The sequence below is a fragment of the Coregonus lavaretus genome, assembly GCF_964263955.1.
Source record: "Coregonus lavaretus genome assembly, chromosome: 15".
Taxonomy (NCBI): domain Eukaryota; kingdom Metazoa; phylum Chordata; class Actinopteri; order Salmoniformes; family Salmonidae; genus Coregonus; species Coregonus lavaretus.
The window spans coordinates 32,710,955-32,732,693 of record NC_140002.1 but is presented as its reverse complement, the minus strand read 5'-3'; the positions used below and the strand labels follow the sequence as shown (position 1 = coordinate 32,732,693).

The 21,739-nt window shown below is 42.6% G+C and overlaps 2 protein-coding genes across 2 annotated transcripts in view; both read right to left on the bottom strand.

Moving 5' to 3' along the window:
- Positions 1-893: 893 nt before the first annotated feature.
- Positions 894-11,357, bottom strand: LOC311143053 (uncharacterized protein). Its single transcript, XM_084178858.1, has 9 exons — positions 11,319-11,357; positions 7,134-7,238; positions 6,766-6,885; positions 6,398-6,452; positions 6,212-6,310; positions 5,446-5,537; positions 5,048-5,155; positions 4,201-4,819; positions 894-3,922 (listed from the first exon to the last, which is right to left on the bottom strand). Exons 1-9 carry the CDS (start codon positions 11,328-11,330, stop codon positions 3,834-3,836), a joined length of 1,299 nt encoding a protein of 432 aa, XP_084034984.1. The 5' UTR covers positions 11,331-11,357; the 3' UTR covers positions 894-3,833.
- A 2,408-nt stretch (positions 11,358-13,765) lies between these two features.
- Positions 13,766-21,739, bottom strand: part of LOC311142203 (connector enhancer of kinase suppressor of ras 2-like) — a gene marked incomplete at both ends in the record, with an annotated part of 54,032 nt that continues 46,058 nt past the window's right edge. The window contains 10 exons of the mRNA XM_084177797.1: positions 13,766-13,987; positions 14,198-14,409; positions 14,630-15,158; positions 15,301-15,401; positions 15,578-15,648; positions 16,246-16,317; positions 18,052-18,125; positions 18,414-18,586; positions 20,271-20,319; positions 20,425-20,473. Coding sequence (XP_084033923.1) covers positions 13,766-13,987; positions 14,198-14,409; positions 14,630-15,158; positions 15,301-15,401; positions 15,578-15,648; positions 16,246-16,317; positions 18,052-18,125; positions 18,414-18,586; positions 20,271-20,319; positions 20,425-20,473 — 1,552 coding nt within the window. The remainder of the gene's footprint in view (positions 13,988-14,197; positions 14,410-14,629; positions 15,159-15,300; positions 15,402-15,577; positions 15,649-16,245; positions 16,318-18,051; positions 18,126-18,413; positions 18,587-20,270; positions 20,320-20,424; positions 20,474-21,739) is intronic.

Genomic DNA, 21,739 nt, shown 5'->3' with positions numbered 1-21,739 from the left:
AGTACTTGGGAATGTTTAAGCAATCTTGAGATTTCCCAACAACAAAAATAACATAAATCATTAGGGTTTTCCTGGCTTTACAAAACTGTGATGCATTGCATACCAGGGAACAAATCCACTAGCGATCAAAACACAGTTTTACTAATGAGCTCCCAATATTAATAAGTACCCTCAAAGTAATTGATACATTAGCAGCTCAAGGAAATGCTAACATGATTCCCATTGGCCATTCTGGCATTGTAGTACACAGCATAGTAACGTGTTGAACATGTTGTAATAATCAAAACCAAGAAAGGGGATCTTGTTTTTTACCGGGGTCTAATATTCCAGTTCCTAGTGTCTCAGATTGGCCAGTCAGACCAGGGTCACATTCCATACGCAGCCGTCCTGCTGTGTTTATGGATGGCGTATCTGGGAGGGTATCAGCTTCAGAGACCAATTAGATGGAGGCTTGCCTGGAATACGCCATGGAGCCAAAAATAATGAAACAGGCTATGAAGGCACACTCACTGCAGTCTATCAAGTCCCGATGACACCAGTCAAATTAGTAGTCAGTAGGCCTACTACTGAGTAATGTTAGTTTCACTTGTTTTGATATGAGCTTGACATTATCTAGGAACTCCTCCATCTGAATGTCCTGTTGAGTGAAATAATCAAGTGTCTCTCCATACCCCTATTTTTCCTTCTTTTTTAAACCACTTACTTCCTCTAAACATGGACATGGTTCATAAAAATTCTGGTTTTGCCTGAATGGCAGATATTAACACTGTCGCCCTCTAGTGTTTCATACCAAATACTCCTTTTAAATCATCCACACGTCTTTTGCATGACTATCACACCACTTTTCCATTTGCACGGTTTCACTGCTGGGATTAAAATGTGAGGAGAGTGGAGACCAAGAAAATACCTTTATTCCATATTTGGCTATTCTATTGCACAAAAGAAAAACATGATTATCATTGTGAAGATTGATATCCAACAGCTGAAATTGAGGGAAGTGTTAAAACATGTTAAGTTATAAAATATGTCCTCTTATCTGTACTGTAAAATACAAAAAGAAAAAGATGAAATTATGTTGATAGCTCTATTCAAATACAAAAAAATTGATGTTTTAAACATATCCTTTAGTATTTTCAAACAGACATCAACTACTAGGACATTATCATTCCAATGATTCCAACACACATACACTACATGACCAGAAGTATGTGGACACCTGCTCATCGAACATCTCATTCCGAAATCATGGTAATTAATATGGAGTTGGTCCCCCCTTTGCTGCTATAACAGCCTCCACTGTTCTGGGAAGGCTTTCAACTAGATGTTGGGGACTTGCTTCCATTAAGTCACAAGAGCATTAGTGAGGTCAGGCACTGATGTTGGGCGATTAGTCCTAGCTCACAGTCGGTGTTCCAATTAATCCCAAAGGTGTTCGATGGGGTTGAGTTTAAGGCTCTGTGCAGGCCAGTCAAGTTCTTCCACACCAATCTCAACAAACCATTTCTGTACGGACCTTGCTTTGTGCACTGGGGCATTATCATGCTGAAACAGGAAAGGGCCTTCCCCAAAGGCACAGAATCGTCTAGAATGTAATTGTATGCTGTAGCGTTAAGATTTTCCTTAACTGGAACTAAAGGGCCTAGCCCGAACCATGAAAAACAGCCCCAGACCATTATTCCTCCTCCACCAAACTTTACAGTTGGCACTATGCATTGGGGCAGGAAGCGTTTTCCTGGCATCCGCCAAACCCAGATTTGGCCGTGGGACTGCCAGATGGTGAAGCGTGATTCATCACTCCAGAGAAAACATTTCCACTGCTCCAGAGTCCAATGGCGGCGAGCTTTACACCACTCCAGCCGACGCTTGGCATTGCGCATGTTGATCTTAGGCTTGTGTGCGGCTGCTCGGCCATGGAAACCCATTTCATGAAGCTCCCAACGAACAGTTATTGTGCTGACGTTCCTTCCAGAGGCAGTTTGGAACTCGGTAGGGAGTGTTAGAGGACAGATAGTTTTTACTCGCTTCAGCACTTGGCGGTCCCGTTCTGTGAGCTTGTGTGGCCTACCACTTCGCGACTGAGATGTTGTTGCTCCTAGACGTTTCCACTTCACAATAACAGCACTTACAGTTGACGCGGGCAGCTCTAGCAGGGCAGAAATTTGACGAACTGACTTGTTGGAAAGGTGGCATCCTATGATGGTGCCACGTTGAAAGTCACCGAGCTCTTCAGTAAGGCCATTCTACTGCCAATGTTCGTCTATGGAGATTGCATGGCTGTGTGCCCGATTTTATACAGCCTTTTGGCCATGTAGTGTATTAAACCAGTCAGTCCATAACATGACATGTCCTCCAGGTGCACTTAGTATGTGAGCTTGTTGGGTAGTGTCTAACTTGCGCAAGAACGGCACACATCCATATTCGTTGGGTTTTTACAAATTAAAAGGTTCAACTCAGGAGTACTATTGTGCTATAAGGTCTTACAAATGCTATAAAAACATGGATGTGTGTTAAAACTGCACACTTGTTGACAAAATGCCACTTGGAAAATATTTGCATAGACTGACCTGACTAATAACAGAAGGTAAATTCGCAGGACAGAAAAACCGACAGCAGTGACCCAAGTAAATGAAAAGTCCCTAGTAAAGAAATGCCTATTATGAATTCTTATTGTGTAATGGTCCAGTTTGGTTAGTAAGGGAATTTATTTGAGTAGTATTACAGTGTTAATGAGATCCACAAATAAATATACACTCAGTGGCCAGTTTATTAGATACACCACCCAGTTCACGAAAATGGTTTGCTCCTACAGACAAGACAGTGAGTCGCGTGGCCATGGCTTGCTATATAAACAGGCATTCAGTTACTGTTCGATTGAACGTTTCAATGGGCAAAACAAGTGACCTAAGCGACTTTGAGCATGGTATGATCATCGGTGCCAGGCGCTCCGGTTCCAATATCTCAGAAACGGCTGGCCTCCTGGGCTTTTCACACATGACAGTGTCTAGGGTTTACCGGCAGTCCTGTGGGCGAAAACAGCTCGTTGATGAGAGGTCGAAGGAGAATGGCAAAAATCGTGCAAGCTAATAGGCAGGCCACAAACAGGCAAATAACGGCGCAGTACAACAGTGGTGTGCAGAACGGCATCTCGGAACACACAACTCGTCGGTCCTTGTCACGGATGGGCTATTGCAGCAGACGACCACACCGGGTTCCACTCCTATCAGCTAAAAACAAGAAGAAGCGGCTCCAGTGGGCATGCAATCACCAACACTGGACAATTGAGGAGTGGAAAAACATTGCCTGGCCCAGCGAATCCCGGTTCCTGTCGCATCATGCTGATAGCAGAGTCAGGATTTGGCGCAAGCAGCATGTGTCCATGGCCCCATCCTGCCTGGTGTCAACAGTACAGGCTGGTGGCGGTGGTGTAATGGAGTGGGGAATGTTTTCCTAGCACACATTAGGTCCCTTGATACCAATTGAGCAACGTGTCCATGCCCCGAAGAATTCAGGCTTTTCTGGAGACAAAGGGGGGTCCGACCCAGTACTAGATGGGTGTACCTAATAAATTGTAAACCTTGTGTAGTGGCTCTGGAAGCAGGGTGTAAAGTTGTCTGTACCCTGTGGGTGTGTACATGTAAACTGCAGGCTACGCAAAGAAACAGAAGACACCAGAGGTCAAAATTCCAATACAGTATGGCTGCAACCTGATTCTCCATCCTCCGGCCTGTCATGGATTCAAATTGTTATTTTCAATTTCTGGAGCTTTCCCTTATCCATCCTTCCCCTCCCTCCCTCCCTCCCACATTCCCCCCACCTTCTCCTCCTGTCATTCTTCATCCACGCGTACTGTACAGGTCCTCATCCTCAGGGTTGGCCTGGCCCAGGTCAACTAGCTTAGGGTCTGGTGCAAATTTGGGTTTCCCTGGAAATATAAAAAATATTATTTTATAGTGGACATCAATATCTGATAAAGAAGATGAATCCAACTGTTTAGATTAAAATATATTCTCAGAGGCGGCTGGAGGGAGGTGCTGTAGGAGAACGAGCTCATTGTAATGGCTTGAATTGAATAAATGAAATGGTATCCTACATACGGAAACCACGTTGGACTCCGTTCCATTCGAGCCATTACATTGAGCCCGTCCTCCAATAGCTCCTCCCACCAGCCTCCACTGCTTCACATTGATTTGTGTGACTCACCAGCAGTTTTTATTACAATCACAGATGGCTCCTCTGTTGTAGCTGGAGGAGCAGCCTCCTCAACAGGAGCAGGTACAGTATCTTCAGCTGCAGGAGGTGAAGGAGCAGCTTCCTCCTCAACAGGTGCAGGTGGTGGAGGCTCTGTCTCTTCAGCAGGAGGTGGGAGAGGAATAACTTCCTCTGCTGGGGGAGGTGCAGGGACAGCCTCAGCAGGGGCAGGTGGAGGAATATCTTCAGCAGGTGGAGCAGCAGCTTCCTCAGCAGGAGGTGCAGGGGCAGCCTCTTCGGCAGGGGCAGCCTCTTCGGCAGGGGCAGCCTCTTCGGCAGGGGCAGGCACAAGGGCCCTCTGAACAGCCTCTTGCTCCACCACTGTGACTGCCTCAGGTTCAGCTGCAGGAGGTTCAGTGTCAATAGAACCCTCTGCAGGGTTCACCTCTGTGGTGGGCTGAGGGGCAGGTTCAGCCTCAGATGGAGCACCCTCTACGGGGGCTGGGGGAGAACTAGGTTCAGTGGGGGAAGCCTTGTCAACTGCAGGCGTGGCTGGTTCAGATGATTCAGCTTCAGGGAGGGGCTTTGCCTCTGACACTTCTGGCTCAAGGATGGGAGCTGGTGGGGCTTGCTGCTTGTAAACAGGAAAACTTTGGTCAAGCTGTGTTTAATCCATAAAAATATGCTGTTCAAACTCAACTTTTCAACTCCTGAGAGAGCTTTAAACAGTTTGTAAGATCTATGAATCATTGACCTAGCTAGAACGCTGGTACACACGTTTTCCACAGTGAAAACGATTTAAATATGAGAACAGAGACTAGATGAAAAAAGCATCTATAATGTCAATAGTCTGTTGTACCTCAAGACTGACAGTTGGGGGAGTTACTTCTTTGGGCTTTGATTTAAATATTGATGCCACAGATGATGTAGTGCACTGGCTTACTGCATACATCTTCTGCCCCGTCATCTGCAGAAGAACAGAAACACATTGTTAGGCCTCTGTGGCACAACACAGGGAATCCAAAAGTTTCTGCTCTAATTTTAGCTCATATGCACATGGATGTTACAAAAATGTACATACATCTGCATTTAAAAAACGTGATATTGTGCAATAATACAAAAGGTGTCTAAACAGTCTAAAGTATTGGATCTCATGGCATTGGATTGATTTAATAGTGTGTAAAAAGGCCTTAGTGACACTCAAAAAGAAGCTGAGGCAAAAGTGTCCCAGTGCATTAATCTGTGGAATTACTGTACCTTTACAACACCCACTGTCTGAGTGGGGTAGCACACGGCCATGCCAATAGTGGCCATACCCAGAGGAACCCCCAGCCTCATCAGACGTGACCCTGCAGAGAAAGAACCAGTCAGCTACTGTACATACATTTTACATTTACATTTTAGTCATTTAGCAGACGCTCTTATCCAGAGCGACTTACAGTTAGTGAATACATATATATATATTTTTTTTATACTGGCCCCCCGTGGGAATCAAACCCACAACCCTGGCGTTGCAAACGCCATGCTCTACCAACTGAGCTACATCCCTGCCGGCCATTCCCTCCCCTACCCTGGACGACGCTGGGCCAATTGTGCGCCGCCCATGAGTCTCCCGGTCGCGGCCGGCTGCGACAGAGCCTGTATTCGAACCAGGATCTCTAGTGGCACAGTTAGCACTGCGATGCAGTGCCTTAGACCACTGCGCCACTCAGGAGGACGTAGTGGAACATGATACCAAAAGAGACATTTGGCAACCTGCTTATTTAGACATTTTACTGCAACGTGTACATTTCGGATCATCTATAATAAACTGCTGGTCAATAATCTGGGCTGTATTCAGTGATGTGAAATGTTCTGTACATTGCAGATAGATATAGAATGATTAAAGCGGACCCAATTCCCTATTTTATCGGAGACAATCATATCAGTTTTACACAATACATTTATATCTGAACTATCTGTAATGTTACATTCTCCTGAACAGCGGAGGTCGTGCAATATCTTTAATGCGGCAACTCATTACCTTTCCTTGCCAGGATCAGACCAGCTAACCCAGAGACTGTGATTACACCGACCCTCGGGATAAAACCAGGAGGAGGATCTCTCAGGAACTCATATGTATCTAGGTAAAATAAACATGGAAAAAAGGTTTTGCAGAGATAGCAGAACAGACCTACTCATGTGTCAACAGAACTCCCCCACTCCTCACCATGTCCAGCAGTATAGCCTGTTACAGCTCCAACCATGACAGAGGTATAAGCATTCTGGAAAAACAATGGTCAGAAATTAGCACAAAATACAACTTGTTTGCAAAACAAACCAATAGAGCTGAGATATTACTAGAGTTATACCACAAAAGCAGCCATTTTGAGAAAGTTCCTCACCTTCTATTGATCTCATGGCATCTAACACAAAATGAGAGTTCTCAGTAAGAGTAGATGTTTACTATAACTGAACTAAAGATCCACTCAAACTTCCAGCATGTAATTCTTAAAAATCTATATTGATGAATATTCAACATTAGCCGACATAACCAGCAGTGATAGAGGCCATCTGAGCCAGTTAGTGTTTCAATACCTTAACGGCTCTAACGTATGGCTGCAGCCCCACCCGGACCACCCCCAGCCCACTCTGCAGAGCTCCAGGCTGCTCATCCATGTAGTGCGTTGCTGGAGGGTCTGGAGCATAGATGGACAACTGAGGACAGTACAATAGATCAATAGGATCATCACTGGTGGCAATTTTTGGTTCATCACTGGTTCAAGTTTTCATTGTCACGTGCACAAGCAAAGTGAAATGCCTTTCTTGCTTGCTCTTTCCGAACAATGCAGTAATCAATATCAGTAGTACTATAAAACATTTATAAAAAAGTAAAGTAGAACTAAAACACACGAGAAATAAGTAACTGTTCTTGAGTAAGTTCTACATCTTGGTCCTTAGATTACCTCTCTAGGGGAGAGCAGCACAGTCTCTGTTTTGTCCTGACTCATGGCATAAACTCGAAACGAGGCCAATCCCATTGCTGCTGGGATCACTGCCAGCTTCACTACCTGCAGACACACATAAACAACAACACAGACCTTTGTCAGGATAGGCCTAAAGTGGTTTTCCTGTCTGATATTCACATCTCAACAGTTATTGATGAAGCACAGTTGAATCCAATAAAATATAGGCTTACACCCGTTTTGTGCCAGCCATATTACATCGATATTTGAATCCAAGTATCGATTTGTATTTTTTTGCTACTGTTAGTCGTCCAAAATGCCGGTATTCTTCATCTTATAAATTTGTTCACCATCTTCTTTTTAAATAGTGAGCCAACATGTTTTCAGCACTTTTATTTCCCTGACTGATCAAAACTCATTTTCTCTCTCGTGTCTATTTTCAGCAGACATATAGTTAGCCCATTCATTGACGATAACATCATCTTCCTTGGGAAATGTTGTTAAGAGCCCCGACGCTTGGTCTGAACGTTACCAAAGCATCGCTTGCGGTACGGTTTTTTGAGACATAAGGAACGTATCCTTCATATCAACAAGAAATTATTTCAGAAAAACAATAGGTTCAATTACTACACACCTTTACAGGGTTAGTGTTCCCACACGGCCATATCTCCATGTTACAGCGCTTGTTTACGGAAGACAGAGGCGACCACCTGGGTTAATTAGCTAGGCCAGGGGTGTCAAACTCATTTTAGCTCAGGGGCCACATGGAGGAAAATATATTCCCAAGTGGGCCGGACCGGTAAAATCATGGTATATATATATATATATATATAACTTAAAAACAACAACTTCAGATTGTTTTCTTTGTTTTAGTACGATCAACATAAAACATAAAGCTGGAGCCTGAGGACAGTGTGTCCAAAATAGTACAAGCACAACATCACTATTAATCATAAAACACCTCAAGTTTATTTGAAAATTCTAAAGAAAAAGAACACACAATGCCTCAGTGATTAACAGAACTGTTTCACAGATCACAGAACTATATCAGGGTGTCATTTCTCAGGCAGAAATGTAGATAAATTATGAAATCCTGTTCCCCAAACAAGTGCAAGAACCACAGAGTCAAGAATAGGTTAAATATACAAATAAAATAAAATCAATTAAAAACAATAGCACATCAACATAAAAACATAAAGCTGGAGCCTGAGGACAGTGTGTCCAAAAGCACAACATCACTATTAATCATAAAACACCAAGTTATTTGAAAGTTCTGAGGACAAAGACCACACAAACACACAATGCCTCAGTGATTCACAGAAGTATATCACAGATCACAGAACTATATCAGTGTGTCTCATGCAGCACTTTAAGTGGGGTTGCATAGTTTATTTGACTCCTGATACCTGGCATCTTTTAGCTTTCACCAGCACATCAATATCAGGCGTCACATCCTGAGTGGCAGCCAACTTCAGGATGTGATTCAAGTGCTTGTGCGTGAGTCTTGAGCGCAGCTTTGTTTTATTTATGCTCATTACAGAGAACTTGCTCACAAAGATATGTGGTTCCAAACATGCACAACAGTTTTGCAGCGAGGGCTGTCAAGTTGGGGTAACCTGGCAAGAGATTCTGATAAAATGTGTCCAAGCCAGCTGCGGCAAATTTGCCCTTCAAATCCGAGTCACACTGCAAGTATATTATTTCAAGTTGGCTGCTGACGGGCAGATCAGAGGGATTCATGGTGAATGGCGAGCAAAAAACATTGAAGTCTTTCTCCAGTTCACCAAAAATCTGAAAACGTTGCTCAAACTCCCGTAACAGTCCCGTTATTTTATCTTTGAACCGCTTCATGTCTGCCACATGTTGGGTCGCGCACACATTTTTCAGACAGGGGAAGTGAGCTGCATCACCACCGGCAAGTTGCGTCTCCCACAATGACAGCTTCAACTTGAAAGAACGTATGCTGTCATAATACTGCGTGACAACTTTGTTGCGCCCTTGCAGCTGTTTGTTCAAGTTATTCAGGTGCTCTGTAACATCCACCATAAATGCAAGGTCCTGCATCCATTCTGCGGAATGAAATTCTAACACTCCTTTTCTTCCATGAACTGTTCAATTTCTTCTCGTAAATCAAAGAAACGACTCAGCACAGCACCTCGGCTTAACCATCTTACCTCAGTGTGGTATGGCAGGCCATAGATGTGGTCTTTCTCTCTGAGAAGGCTGTCAAACTGACGGTGATTCAGGCTTCTGGATCGGATGAAATTAACAGTTTGGATGACCACCTTCATGACGTTATCCATCTTTAATGACTTGCAACACAAAGCCTCCTGGTGCAAAATAGTGAAAAGTCAAAAAATCACGTCCTCCATTTGCAGATTGCACTTTCTCTCTGAACTTTGTCACAACGCCTGCTTTTTTCCCGATCATTGAGGGCGCACCATCTGTAGCCAGGCTGACAGCGCGGGACCAGTCCACTCCTGTCTGCAACTATGTTTCTTGTCAGGCTGATATTTACTAAAGCCTGACGCTTTTCAGGGCACACAAACTCCGCTGCCTTCATCATGCATGTTTTTACAAATTCACCCTCACTAAATGGTTTTGAAGCCACTGCGATGTCACTGATGTCACGGCTGTGAGTAAACACAGACTGCTGTTTCTTCAGACCCGCCAACAGTTCATTCACCTTCCCTCTTCTCCGCTGTCCTTGAAAGTTGTCATATTTGTCGGCATGAAGACTCACATAGTGGCGACGAAGGTTATATTCTTTCAGCACTGCAACATGCTGTGAACACACCAAACATACAGCTTTCCCATTGAATTCCGTGAATAAATAGGAGGATGACCATTTTTCTTGGAACACTCTGCACTCTGCGTCCACTTTTCTCTTTTTTGACAGAGACATATTGGGGCAATGAGGGTGCCAAAGCACATAATGTTAAAAGTAGAAGCCGTAATAAATATCGCGGGCAAAACAAAGTAGCTCAACCGGCTGGCTGCACAAGCTTGACGTACTTGCTCTGCCCCGGTATAAACAGTTTGCTTGCTTAACACAATTGCTATTGCGCCATCCAGTGGACGCAATTGGAACAGCAGTTTATTTTATTGAAAAATTGCAGCGCATTTTTATACTTTACAAAATCATCTCGCGGGCCGGATTAAACCCGTTTGCGGGCCTGATCCGGCCCGTGGGCAGGACGTTTGACACCCCTGAGCTAGGCTATCTGTTTAAGCATAACTGGGGAGGAAGTGTAGCAGAAGTGTTGTTCGTCGGCTGGAGGCACACACTGTATGGATCTATGCAAATCTGCAGCAGTAAGTATCTTTTTTATTTCAAAGATGATCGCTGATATAAGGGCCATATGTTTCAAACCGGCGACATGATGATTATTGACGTTTCTAAACTTTAAAACACAACATCATGATTGTAGTTCACATGGAGCCAGCCGTGGGCGAAGCTAACCATTGAAAAACCTACAGAGAAGCTATATAGTGAGCAATATGTTTGGAACATCAAAACGCAATTAAAATCGCAGTATGGAATCGAAATAGGCCTATAGCTAGAATCGTAATACATATCGTATCGGCACCTAAGTATCGTGATAATATCGTGAGGTTCCTGGCAAGTCCCAGCCCTAATTATCATGATAAATACAGTTATCAGAACAGTATTTTACCTTAAATCATGGTTATTTTTGTTTTTAATGTAATATTAATTTGATCCTGATCAGAGAAAAGACATTGACCTTGTTGAACAGGATCTTCTAGATTGAAATAATTAACGTTAAATGGATACAGTTAAACTAGCTAACAAATGTAGGACAGATTACGAAGGTCACCTTAATCTTCTTTAATCACATTTAAAGAGTAGGCTACCTACAATGTTAATCCTTAAATAAAGAGAAACACTGGACTACATTACTATTCAATTCTAGATCTAATTTAAACTCCACATTCGTAGATAACTAGAACATAGTCCTACCACAGTAATTTGCGTTTGTACAACATGTTCTAAAAGGAGCGTGTAGCAAACTGCATGTTATATTGACGTTATTCTGGTCGATATAGACACATAGTTAAATACACAAATGTAAATTATTCGACCTTTTTAAAAGAACTTAGAGGACCAGTTCAAACTCAAGGAAAACATGGTTTAGGATAGATTTGCATGGCAGAAAAACTTACCGTGGTAGCCATGATGGTACCTCCTCCTCAGTGTCTTACCGGTGGCGATAAGGGACCAACTTTATCATAGGAAAACGCGTTAAATCCTGTTTGACTGTTGCTGTTGCAAGATTGCTTTTACTGCTCAGTGTATATGACCTCGAAAGTAACAATGATATACACAAAGCAATGTTAATCAGTTCTCCTATTCATTTAGAGAGTAGTGTTCTTCATTCCTTGTCCTATCCTTGAACAAGCCTGCACATGTGGGTCCCTGCAGGGTTGAATAACTGCTTCAGTTCAGAGTGGCCTAATTTTGATGCACGTTTTATTATCGAAATAACTACACAGAAATGCATTCATTTGTGCAGTAATTCAGTTTATTGGTTTTACAACTTAAGTTTTACAACCTCGTACTGTATATATTTCTGAGAAACAAAGGCTACTTTTGATTCATAGGAAGAATAAATTTATTTCTCTTTCTCAATATCACTTTTTTAATAAGTTAATGTACAGATAAACAGATAATAATATACTTCCAAAAAAGAGCAATATGTTCCTTTTTTAATGTCGCAGTGCAACTTACATCTTAGCTACACACCTGCGCAGTTGTACTATGAGGTGCACACCTCCAAAATAACACAGTGGAACCCTGGGCAGATTGAACAGATTTCATGTACAATGTTTTAAAACATTGTGAGAACAATTACATTCTGGTTAAATGAAATACATTCTACAATACATGTACTGCTATTCATACATTTTGAGAATTGAGAGCAACAACTTGAGAGTAACAACTGCGGACGTTTTAGAAGTGTTAGTAGCCTATATGTCTAATATGACATGTAGCCAGGCCAGTGTAGTTATACTGTATAATTTGAAGTATATTATACTGTATAACAAATGTACTGACACCTAAAGGCATTTTAAGTACCAGGACACATCACTGGATGATAACTGCAGGTAAATTGAAGCAATGTCAATATCCTGCCAGGAATAAAGGTACAAGTATTAAGCGTCGCAAAGAAAAACATTATCATTGACATTTTATAGAAATAAAATAGAAACAAGTAAAAGAAAGTCAAGTAAATAGGCCTAGAAAAAAGTGTCAAACTTGAAAAATTCAAAATGTGTTATGAGTTGTTGATCATGTATTTTGCGCAGGTAGAATGCAATCACATTGAAGTACTACTTCTCAACCTGTAGAAAGAAACAACTTAAGCAGATACATATCCGTCAACAATTCCGGGATCCTTTTTAAAATAAGCCAGTACATTCACATAGAAAATCAGAGACACAGAAAGGGAACAGAATACATTAACAGAACTCAGGACCTGAATCAATCCTGAAGATCAGGAGGTAACTTCTGTAACAGCTGGAGTGAAGCAAAAACAGTCATTCAGGAGACGCAATGCTTTTTGTGTTTTATATCATTTTTCTATGAAAAATATAAGTAAAACGATTCTGTGGTCACAGAATCTAAAGATTGCATTCACAAGTATATAGTTCACAGTTTTAAATAGAGGGTGCTGCTATGCAAACAATAATATTTTTCTTTAACACATTTCTCAACCCCAATGGCCACATGTACATGTTTACTACCATGCAGATGTTTGATTTCAAAAATAAATTTCACCAACAAATTCTATAATGATGGGCAAAATCATAATAGCTACAAAGAGACATATCAATAAATGTAAAAAGTTTCATTCCGGTGAGCTGTGTTTGACTAAACAAAATGTACATAATGTACATAATTATGCATACATGTTAAACATGCAACATCCGTACATACAACAGAAATGCATTATAAAACTCTACTGAGCTTCATACACTAAAAGCCCAAATACCTCCATCTCTCACTCTCTCTTCCTAACACACCCCTCTCCTCTCCACACTTTTACACATATTGGGTCTTTATTTCCAGAGACTCAGGGTCACACAGTACCATGATTCCCCAGTAGGGGGTGCATTGTTGTAATCAGTGATGCCTATTAGCTAGTCGCTACATAGCTCTCTCTTAAAGCAGCATTAAAGGGGAAATAAAACATTTAATAAAAACTAAACTCACTTCCTCTTAAGCAAGCAATGAAATAAGAAAAAAGACAATAGAAGAAAAAAATGCATTGCATCAGCCAAAAACAGTTATTGTCTTTTTGTTGTTAAGTTCTCTTTCAATCTATCATTTGTTGCATTTTCTGTTTTAAAGATAATGGATGATAGTTTCTCTTCAGGCATGCAGAATGGCACCCTGTGGGGGCCTTATTTTATCCAATATACAGTATATACACCGACCGTTACTCTCTTATGTTTAACCTCAGCGCAGTATGTACACATATTACAGTGATTGGTTTGTCAGTTAGTGAATGGTGACGGTAGACCCTGACTGCATGAACGATTGGGGGGGAAGAGATAATGGCATGATTCCACAGTGTCTCCTTGTTACTCTGTCTCTGAGCACTCGTGTCTCAAACGTGCGTTTCGATGAAGGAGTGGGTGTGCATCATCAGTGGTGGGGACAGGGGTGAGAGGTCGGACCCCTCGGGGTGAGGCTCTGTCGGGGCGGAGCTGAACTCACAGATGTCCACAAACAGCTCATGGTGCTGCTGCTTCCACTGCTGGAACTTCTGGGAGCTTAGACCGGAGTCGTCCAGCACTTGGCTGATAATGGCCAGATCACCCTCTTTGGCCTGTGGGAAAACATCAATTAGTGTTTGGCTTACATACCACCCCAATGACCACACTCATATGCCACCTCACTCTCATCACCATAGACAGCCACCTACTGGACCTGTAACACCCTCTGTACCTCTATAAGTATTCACCCTGCCCTATGACTCATACCTGCCCTATGACTGTGCCACAGCCTGCTCTGTGGTTGTGTCCCACCCTCTCCGTACCTTGAGTGTGCTGTGCAGGGCACGAATGCGGTGCAGCTTGTCGTTGATGACAGGGTCGTTGCAGCGCTTGACGAAGGAGCGTCTGAACTCCTGTTTGGTAGAGGGCCTCTGCTCCCCCATGGCAGACAGGCTGGCCCGCTCTATGGAGCGGTACAGCTCCTGAAAGCCATCCACTCCCTCATGATCATGACCTCGCTCTTTAGACCGAGAATCTGAGGGGGGAGAGTAGGACAGGATTTCAAAGCTCTGTGCGCTAAACCTTATTCAACCATTTAAACTTGGATAAAAGCTTTACAATGTACCTTATCATCAAATAAATATATAATCAAAGCATAACAAGGTATATGTGTATTTTTTAAACAGTAACTTGAAGTCTGAGGAGTCCTAAAGACAAGCCTGGCGAAAGCAGGAAGTGCTAGAGTGCATCCTTACCTTGGTGTTTCTTGGAGTTGTGCTTTCTGAATGGCACCTCGTCGTCCTCACTCCTCTCCTCTGAGGGTCCTGCTGAGCACAGGTTGCCCTTGGTGCCCTGCACGTCCCTGTTCCGGGGCAGGCTCTGGCTGCGCTGCTTGTGGGCACAGTGAAGGCGCTGTTCGCGTTCCTCTATGTCCACCAATGGGAAGGGCCCATCTCTGTCAGGTTGTCGGCGCCTCTGGGCGGGCAGTGTGGCCTGGCGCCGGCGCTCAGGGGACATGAGCAGCTGACCCATTCCCATGTGGCCGCTGCCGTAGCCCCCGTCACCCTCCCCCGGCACGGTCTGCAGGAAGTGGAGGCCCGAGCTGGTGAGGGGCGTCTCGATCAGGTCCTGCCAGGAGCGGCGTTGGGTGTCGCGGAGGGTGGGGCGGCAGCCAGAGGAGTGGGTGCTCCCGGGGACGTCCGGACGGGAGTCCTCAGCTGAGGAGTGGGAGTATGTGGACTCACTGGAGAAGTGGCGCTCAGGGAACGGACTGGAGGAGTTCACCTGGAAGGGAGCCAGTGGACAGAGGTATTTAATGATATTGATAGGACCACTATGTGTTGTATGAGTGTATGTATGTGTGTGTGCAGTGAATGTGTACATGTGAGTGTGTGTTCCAGAGTGTGAACCAGTGGCCTGCACTCACAGACGGGGTGCGGTGGTAGGTGTCACAGCGAGATGACATGCCCTCTTGTTTCAGGGTCATAGAACCATCCATCTCATCCTGGTCACTCTCACTCCAGTAATCTGAAACACATAAAAGTTAAACATCATTAAACTAAACACCTTGGGTGACCTCATCCATGCCAATACTGTCTGTGTACAATAGGCATTGGTCTAATACATTTACATAACATTTCACTTCAATGTCCTTAAATCATTAGATTTACACATCACAACAATATGTAGTCAGATTGTCCTACCTTCATCAGGGCGTGGAACCTTATCGTCAGGTGTGTAGCCAATCGCCGCCAGCCCCAGCCGGTTCATCCATCTAAATGGGTAAGAGGACAGGGTGCAGATACACAACATGAGATGTTAACTGACTAACTGATACCATACTGGGAGTGGTGGGAGGTTTGACATGTGTTATGTTACACTGTAGTCTATATTTCTTAAGAATATTCATTATTAACAGTTTGCATTGAATGGAAGAATGTCTATCGATGGTATGATATGCAGTCTTTCTGAATCCTCTCACATTCACATTACAAAGAAAAGAGCCAGAGATAATAAGTAAATCAGTCACAACCCAAGATGAAACTGTTTCTGATAAACAAAGCACTAGCTGCTGACCCAGAGGGCTATTTGAAACAAGATACTTACTGCCTTTTATCATCATTTTTTTTAAAAAGTCTCAGTAGAACAACACTACAGACACCTAAAGTATATTTTCTTATTCCTCATGTTTGAGAATCAAATAACGATGTCAAAGCTCCAGCTATGAATGCTCTGAAACAGAGCATTTCCTTAAATAATATGTAAGCTAATGTACATGCTGTTACAATCAAGAAAGCATTTCATGAAATAAGCACACTAATTAACCCTACCATCAAAGTACAGGTAGTAATGCTAGAAAAAATTGTGTTACCTGTTCATCTCCTCCAAACAGTCTGTGGCGAAAAAGAAACTCTTGATTTTGGGATGGCAGGCTTTAAAGGCACTGTAACAGAAGCAGAAACAACATCCATTTAGTCTGTGTAGTGTTGTAGATCATCTGACGCTTAAACATTTCCATTTTGCATTATTTCATTCTGTTAGCCTGAGATCCAGACCACCTTGTAAAAAACGCAAAAAATCTGGTGTTTCTATGTCAAACGGTTTTGTTATATTTCAGTCTTCTGTGATGTATATAAAGTGTAATATTGGGATGCAAACTGAAAATGTGATACAGTGGCTTGCGAAAGTATTCACCCCCCTTGGCATTTTTCCTATTTTGTTGCCTTACAACCTGGAATTAAAAATTGATTTTTTGGGGGGGTGTATCATTTGATTTATACAACATGCCTACCACTTTGAATATGCAAAATATTTATTGTGAAACAAACAAGAAATAAGACAAGAAAACAGAACCTGAGCGTGCATAACTATTCACCCCCCCCCCCCCCCCCCCCCCCCCCCCCCCCCCCCCCCCAAAGTCAATACTTTGTAGAGCCACCTTTTGCAGCAATTACAGCTGCAAGTTTCTTGGGGTATGTCTCTATAAGCTTGGCACATATAGCCAAGGGATTTTTTCCCATTCTTCAAGGCAGAACTGCTCCAGCTCCTTGGATGGGTTCCGCTGGGGTACAGCTATCTTTAAGTCATACCACAGGTTCTCAATTGGATTAGGCCATTCCAAGACATTTAAATGTTTCCCCTTAAACCCCTCAAGTGTTGCTTTAGCAGTATGCTTAGGGTCATTGTCCTGCTGGAAGGTGAACCTCCGTCCCAGTCTCAAATCTCTGGAAGACTGAAACAGGTTTCCCTCAAGAATTTCCCTGTATTTAGCGCCATCCATCATTCCTTCAATTCTGACCACTTTCCCAGTCCCTGCCAATGAAAAACATCCCCACAGCATGATGCTTCCACCACCATGCTTCACTGTGGGGATGGTGTTCTCGGGGTGATGAGAGGTGTTGGGTTTGCGCCAGACATGGTGTTTTCCTTGATGGCCAAAAAGCAAAATTTTTGTCTCATCTGACCAGAGTACCTTCTTCCATATGTTTGGGGAGTCTCCCACATGCCTTTTGGCAAACACCAAACGTGTTTGCTTATTTTTTTCTTTAAGCAATGGCTTTTTTCTGGCCACTTTTCCGTAAAGCACAGCTCTGTGGAGTGTACAGCTTAAAGTGGTCCTATGAACAGATACTCCAATCTCCGCTATGGAGCTTTGCAGCTCCTTCAGGGTTATCTTTGGTCTCTTTGTTGCCTGTGATTAATGCCCTCCTTGCCTGGTCCGTGAGTTTTGGTGGATGGCCCTCTCTTGGCAGGTTTGTTGTGGTGCCATATTCTTTCAATTTTTTTATAATGGATTTAATGGTGCTCTGTGGGATGTTCAAAGTTTCTGATATTTTTTTTACAACCCAACCCTGATATGTACTTCTCCACAACTTTGTCCCTGGCCTGTTTGGAGAGTTCCTTGGTATTCATGGTGCCGCTTGCTTGGTGGTGCCCCTTGCTTAGTGGTGTTGCAGACTCTGGGGCCTTTCAGAACAGGTATATATATACTGAGATCATGTGACAGATCATGTGACACAGATTGTACACAGGTGGACTTTATTTAACTAATTATGTGACTTCTGAAGGTAATTGGTATGATGTGTTTGTCTCTGTTTCATTTAGACTTTGTTTTCTTTTAAATCCCCAGGTTCACTAACAGTTTGAGAGACAAAAAAACAATCACAAAAACACTCACTGTTTCCTTCTGCATTCAATTGCTCTATCTATTCGGAACTCAGGTAGGCTGATGAAACCTTCAGCCTTCTCGTCCTAGGAAGGGAGAGGTAAGGGAAATGAGAAGCAATACATTCCAGTATGTCTGTAGAGATGACAGACTTCATTAAGTATATCAGACATACTGGAATATACTGTACACTACGTGACACTGCAACATAAATGGTTCAGTATCTGGAATATGGCCTGTAGTGTTGCTATGTTTGTGTGAGTCACCATGACAAATCTGCAGATAGTGCTGGTAAACAGCAAGCCTGTTGTGGCAGATAAGAGAAAATAAAGTAATGTTTGACAGCTGTAATGTACTGTCAGAGAGCAGCTTACATTCTGGTTGGTGTACCAGTAGAGCGAGGAGTCCTTGAGGATGAACCAGTACTTCTTCCACTTCTGGGTGAAGTAGCCCTTGGCATCCTTCTTCTTCCACAGCCAGCCCTCACAGTCCCCATGGCCCAGGTCCTTACAGGAGATACGCCTGCGGCTAGCGCTAGTCAGAGAACCTGGGTGGAGAGCAGGATATCACAGGGAATTCTCATAGACACATGAACACACTAAACATTCCCGGGATGATATCCTCAATACTAGCATCATTTCAAACCCATCACCAACTCTTAGTAAACTATTGGAATAAATGGTGTTTGACCAGATAAAATGCTGTTTTACAGTAAACAAATTGACAGCAAACTTTCAGCATGCTTATAGAGAAGGACATTCAACAAGCACAGCACTTACACAAATGACTGATGATTGGCTGAGAGAAATTAATGATAAAAAGATTGTGGGGGCTGTTTTGTTAGACTTCAGTGCGGCTTTTGACATTATTGATCATAGTATGCTGCTGGAAAAACCTATGTGTTATGGCTTTACTCCCCCTGCTATATTGTGGATACAGAGTTAACTGTCTAACAGAACACAGAGGGTGTTCTTTAATGGAAGCCTCTCCAACATAATCCAGGTAGAATCAGGAATTCCCCAGGGCAGCTGTCTAGGCCCATTACTTTTTTCAATCTTTACTAATGACATGCCACTGGCTTTGAGTATGCGGATGACTCAACACTATACATGTCAGCTACTACAGCGACTGAAATGACTGCAACACTTAACAAAGAGTTGCAGTTAGTTTCAGAGTGGGTGGCAAGGAATAAGTTAATCCTGAATAATTCTAAAACTTAAAGCATTGTATTTGGGACAAATCATTCACTAAACCCTAAACCTCAACTAAATCTTGTAATAAATAATGTGGAAATTGAGCAAGTTGAGGTGACTAAACTGCTTGGAGTAACCCTGGTTGTAAACTGTCATGGTCAAAACATATTGATACAACAGTAGCTAAAATGAGAAGTATGTCCGTAATAAAGCGCTGCTCATCCTTCTTAACAGCCCTATCAACAAGGCAGGTCCTACAGGCCTAGTTTTGTCACACCTGGACTATTGTTCAGTCATGTGGTCAGGTGCCACAAAAAAGGATTTAGGAAAATTGCAATTGATTCAGAACAGGGCAGCACGGCTGGCCCTTGGATGTACACAGAGAGCTAATGTTAATAATATGCCAATCTCTCCTGGCTCAAAGTGGAGGAGAGATTGACTTCATCACTACTTGTATTTATGAGGGGTATTGACATGTTGAATGCACCAAGCTGTCTGTTTGAACTACTGGCGCACAGCTCGGACACCCATGCATACCCCACAAGACATGCCACCAGAGGTCTCTTCACAGTCTCGAAGTCCAGAACAGACTATGGGAGGCGCACAGTACTACATAGAGCCATGACTACATGGGACTCTATTCCACATCAAGTAACTGATGCAAGCAGTAGAATCAGATAAAAAAAATAAAAAAAATATGGAAGAGCAGGGACTGTGAAGCAACACAAACATTGGCGCAGACACATGCATACACACACACGATAACATACGCACTATACACACACGTACACATGGGTTTTGTACTGTAGATATGTGGTAGGGGTGGAGTAGGGGCCTGAGGGCACACAGTGTGTTGTGAAATCTGTGAATGTATTGTAATGTTTAAAAAAATGTATGAACTGCCTTCATTTTGCTGGACCCCAGGAAGAGTAGCTGCTAAGAGGGGGATCCATAATAAATACAAATCCTAATATAAAATTATTGACAAAGGATCACCAAAAGAATCCTCACAGTAAAAGGATTTATCCCATGTCTCACCTTTGGTTCTCTTTTTGGTCTTAGTCCTTAAAGACGCATAGTGAAATGACTGCAAGGAGAGGGAAGAGGAGAGGGTTTGATTAGAAGAGGTTTCTAAAGTACAGTACTCATACCAGGGGAGTAACAGTAGTATTATTGAAATATTTTACTTTACCTTCCTCATGGATGAGCCTCCTTGTCTTTCGATGCCAAAACTAGCATACCTGAGGAGAGGGGAGATCAGGTGAGTAAGCCTACAACAAAAATGGACGCTAACCCTCTTTATCTGGGGATGAGATTATCCTGTACTGGTATATAACTAATCCTTACATGAATATTATTCATTAAAAAAGGCAGAATCGTCACTTGATATCTATGCAAGAAACATATTAATGTATATTCCATCGACATGAATGCATGAGTTACATAGAGTACATTAAACATTGATTTGTTTGAGTGTATCTCATGCTAAAATTCATCCCAAATAACTTTTTTTAGGGGGTAGATCAGCTTTAAAATTTTAATTTAAAGATTGTAACATCCATCAATGTAATTGTCTGCATCACTTCCAATCCCCCATGTTTTTTTTTCTTCTCGCAAATATATATATATATATATATATATATATATATATACATACATACATACATACATATCCTTTTAAAAATATATATTTCCCTTTATTACTTTCCAACCCCACCACCCCTTCCCTAATTGGAATAAACAACAATGCTTAGGCCTCTACTTCCAGCTTATACATACTATATACAAATAACTTAGTAGCTTTATCATACCCAGGGCTGGCCTGAATGCCCATCTGGAAATGGCTCTACTGACAGATGGTATAGCATTCTCAATATAAGCCTCACTACTTACTTTTGTAATACACTCAGATCCAGCTTTCATACTGTAAGTCATAGTGTATTAGGTACAGAAACATCTCTTTTGGGTGTGTAACATGCAGTGGACTGGATGTCAAACACATAGCAGGTATCTGACACCTTGGCTTGAACATAATTACTCTTCACCTACCCATATACTCGGTGTACAAATTGTGAGTGCATCCATTCTACCAAAGAGAATGATCTAAACTAAACCCTGATACATTTGGACAAGTACTGTATAGTTTCCAGCAAGTGAAAGTGAGCTAAACCACAGAGCTGGTGGCAGGAAATCCAATTCAGCAAGTCTCTGTGTCTCAGTAGAGCTCAGCACAGCACAACGGAAACCGTTCAGGGGATGTGCTGCTCATGTTGGCTATCTGCTCATCTATGAACACATTAATTGCACTAATCACTGTAAAAATGCCTGAAAGGACTTCTCTACTGCCAGACCCACTGTACTATTTTAGAACTACATGGTTGGAGCACCCACTGAACACTGACTATGGACAAGGTGTTGGGTTGTAGCATCAATTGGAACAAAGCACAGTGTTTCTTAAATAGAACCAGAAAATATGATTTAGGTCAGTGAAAGGTATAGAGGAAATA

Excerpts from the sequence above, each read along its gene's own strand:
- LOC311143053 (XM_084178858.1), bottom strand. Across the intron at positions 5,538-6,211 it reads TCTGATCCTGGCAAGGAAAG|GGTCACGTCTGATGAGGCTG; the intron begins GTAATGAGTTGC and ends CTTTCTCTGCAG. Across the intron at positions 5,156-5,445 it reads AGACAGTGGGTGTTGTAAAG|ATGACGGGGCAGAAGATGTA; the intron begins GTACAGTAATTC and ends GTTCTTCTGCAG.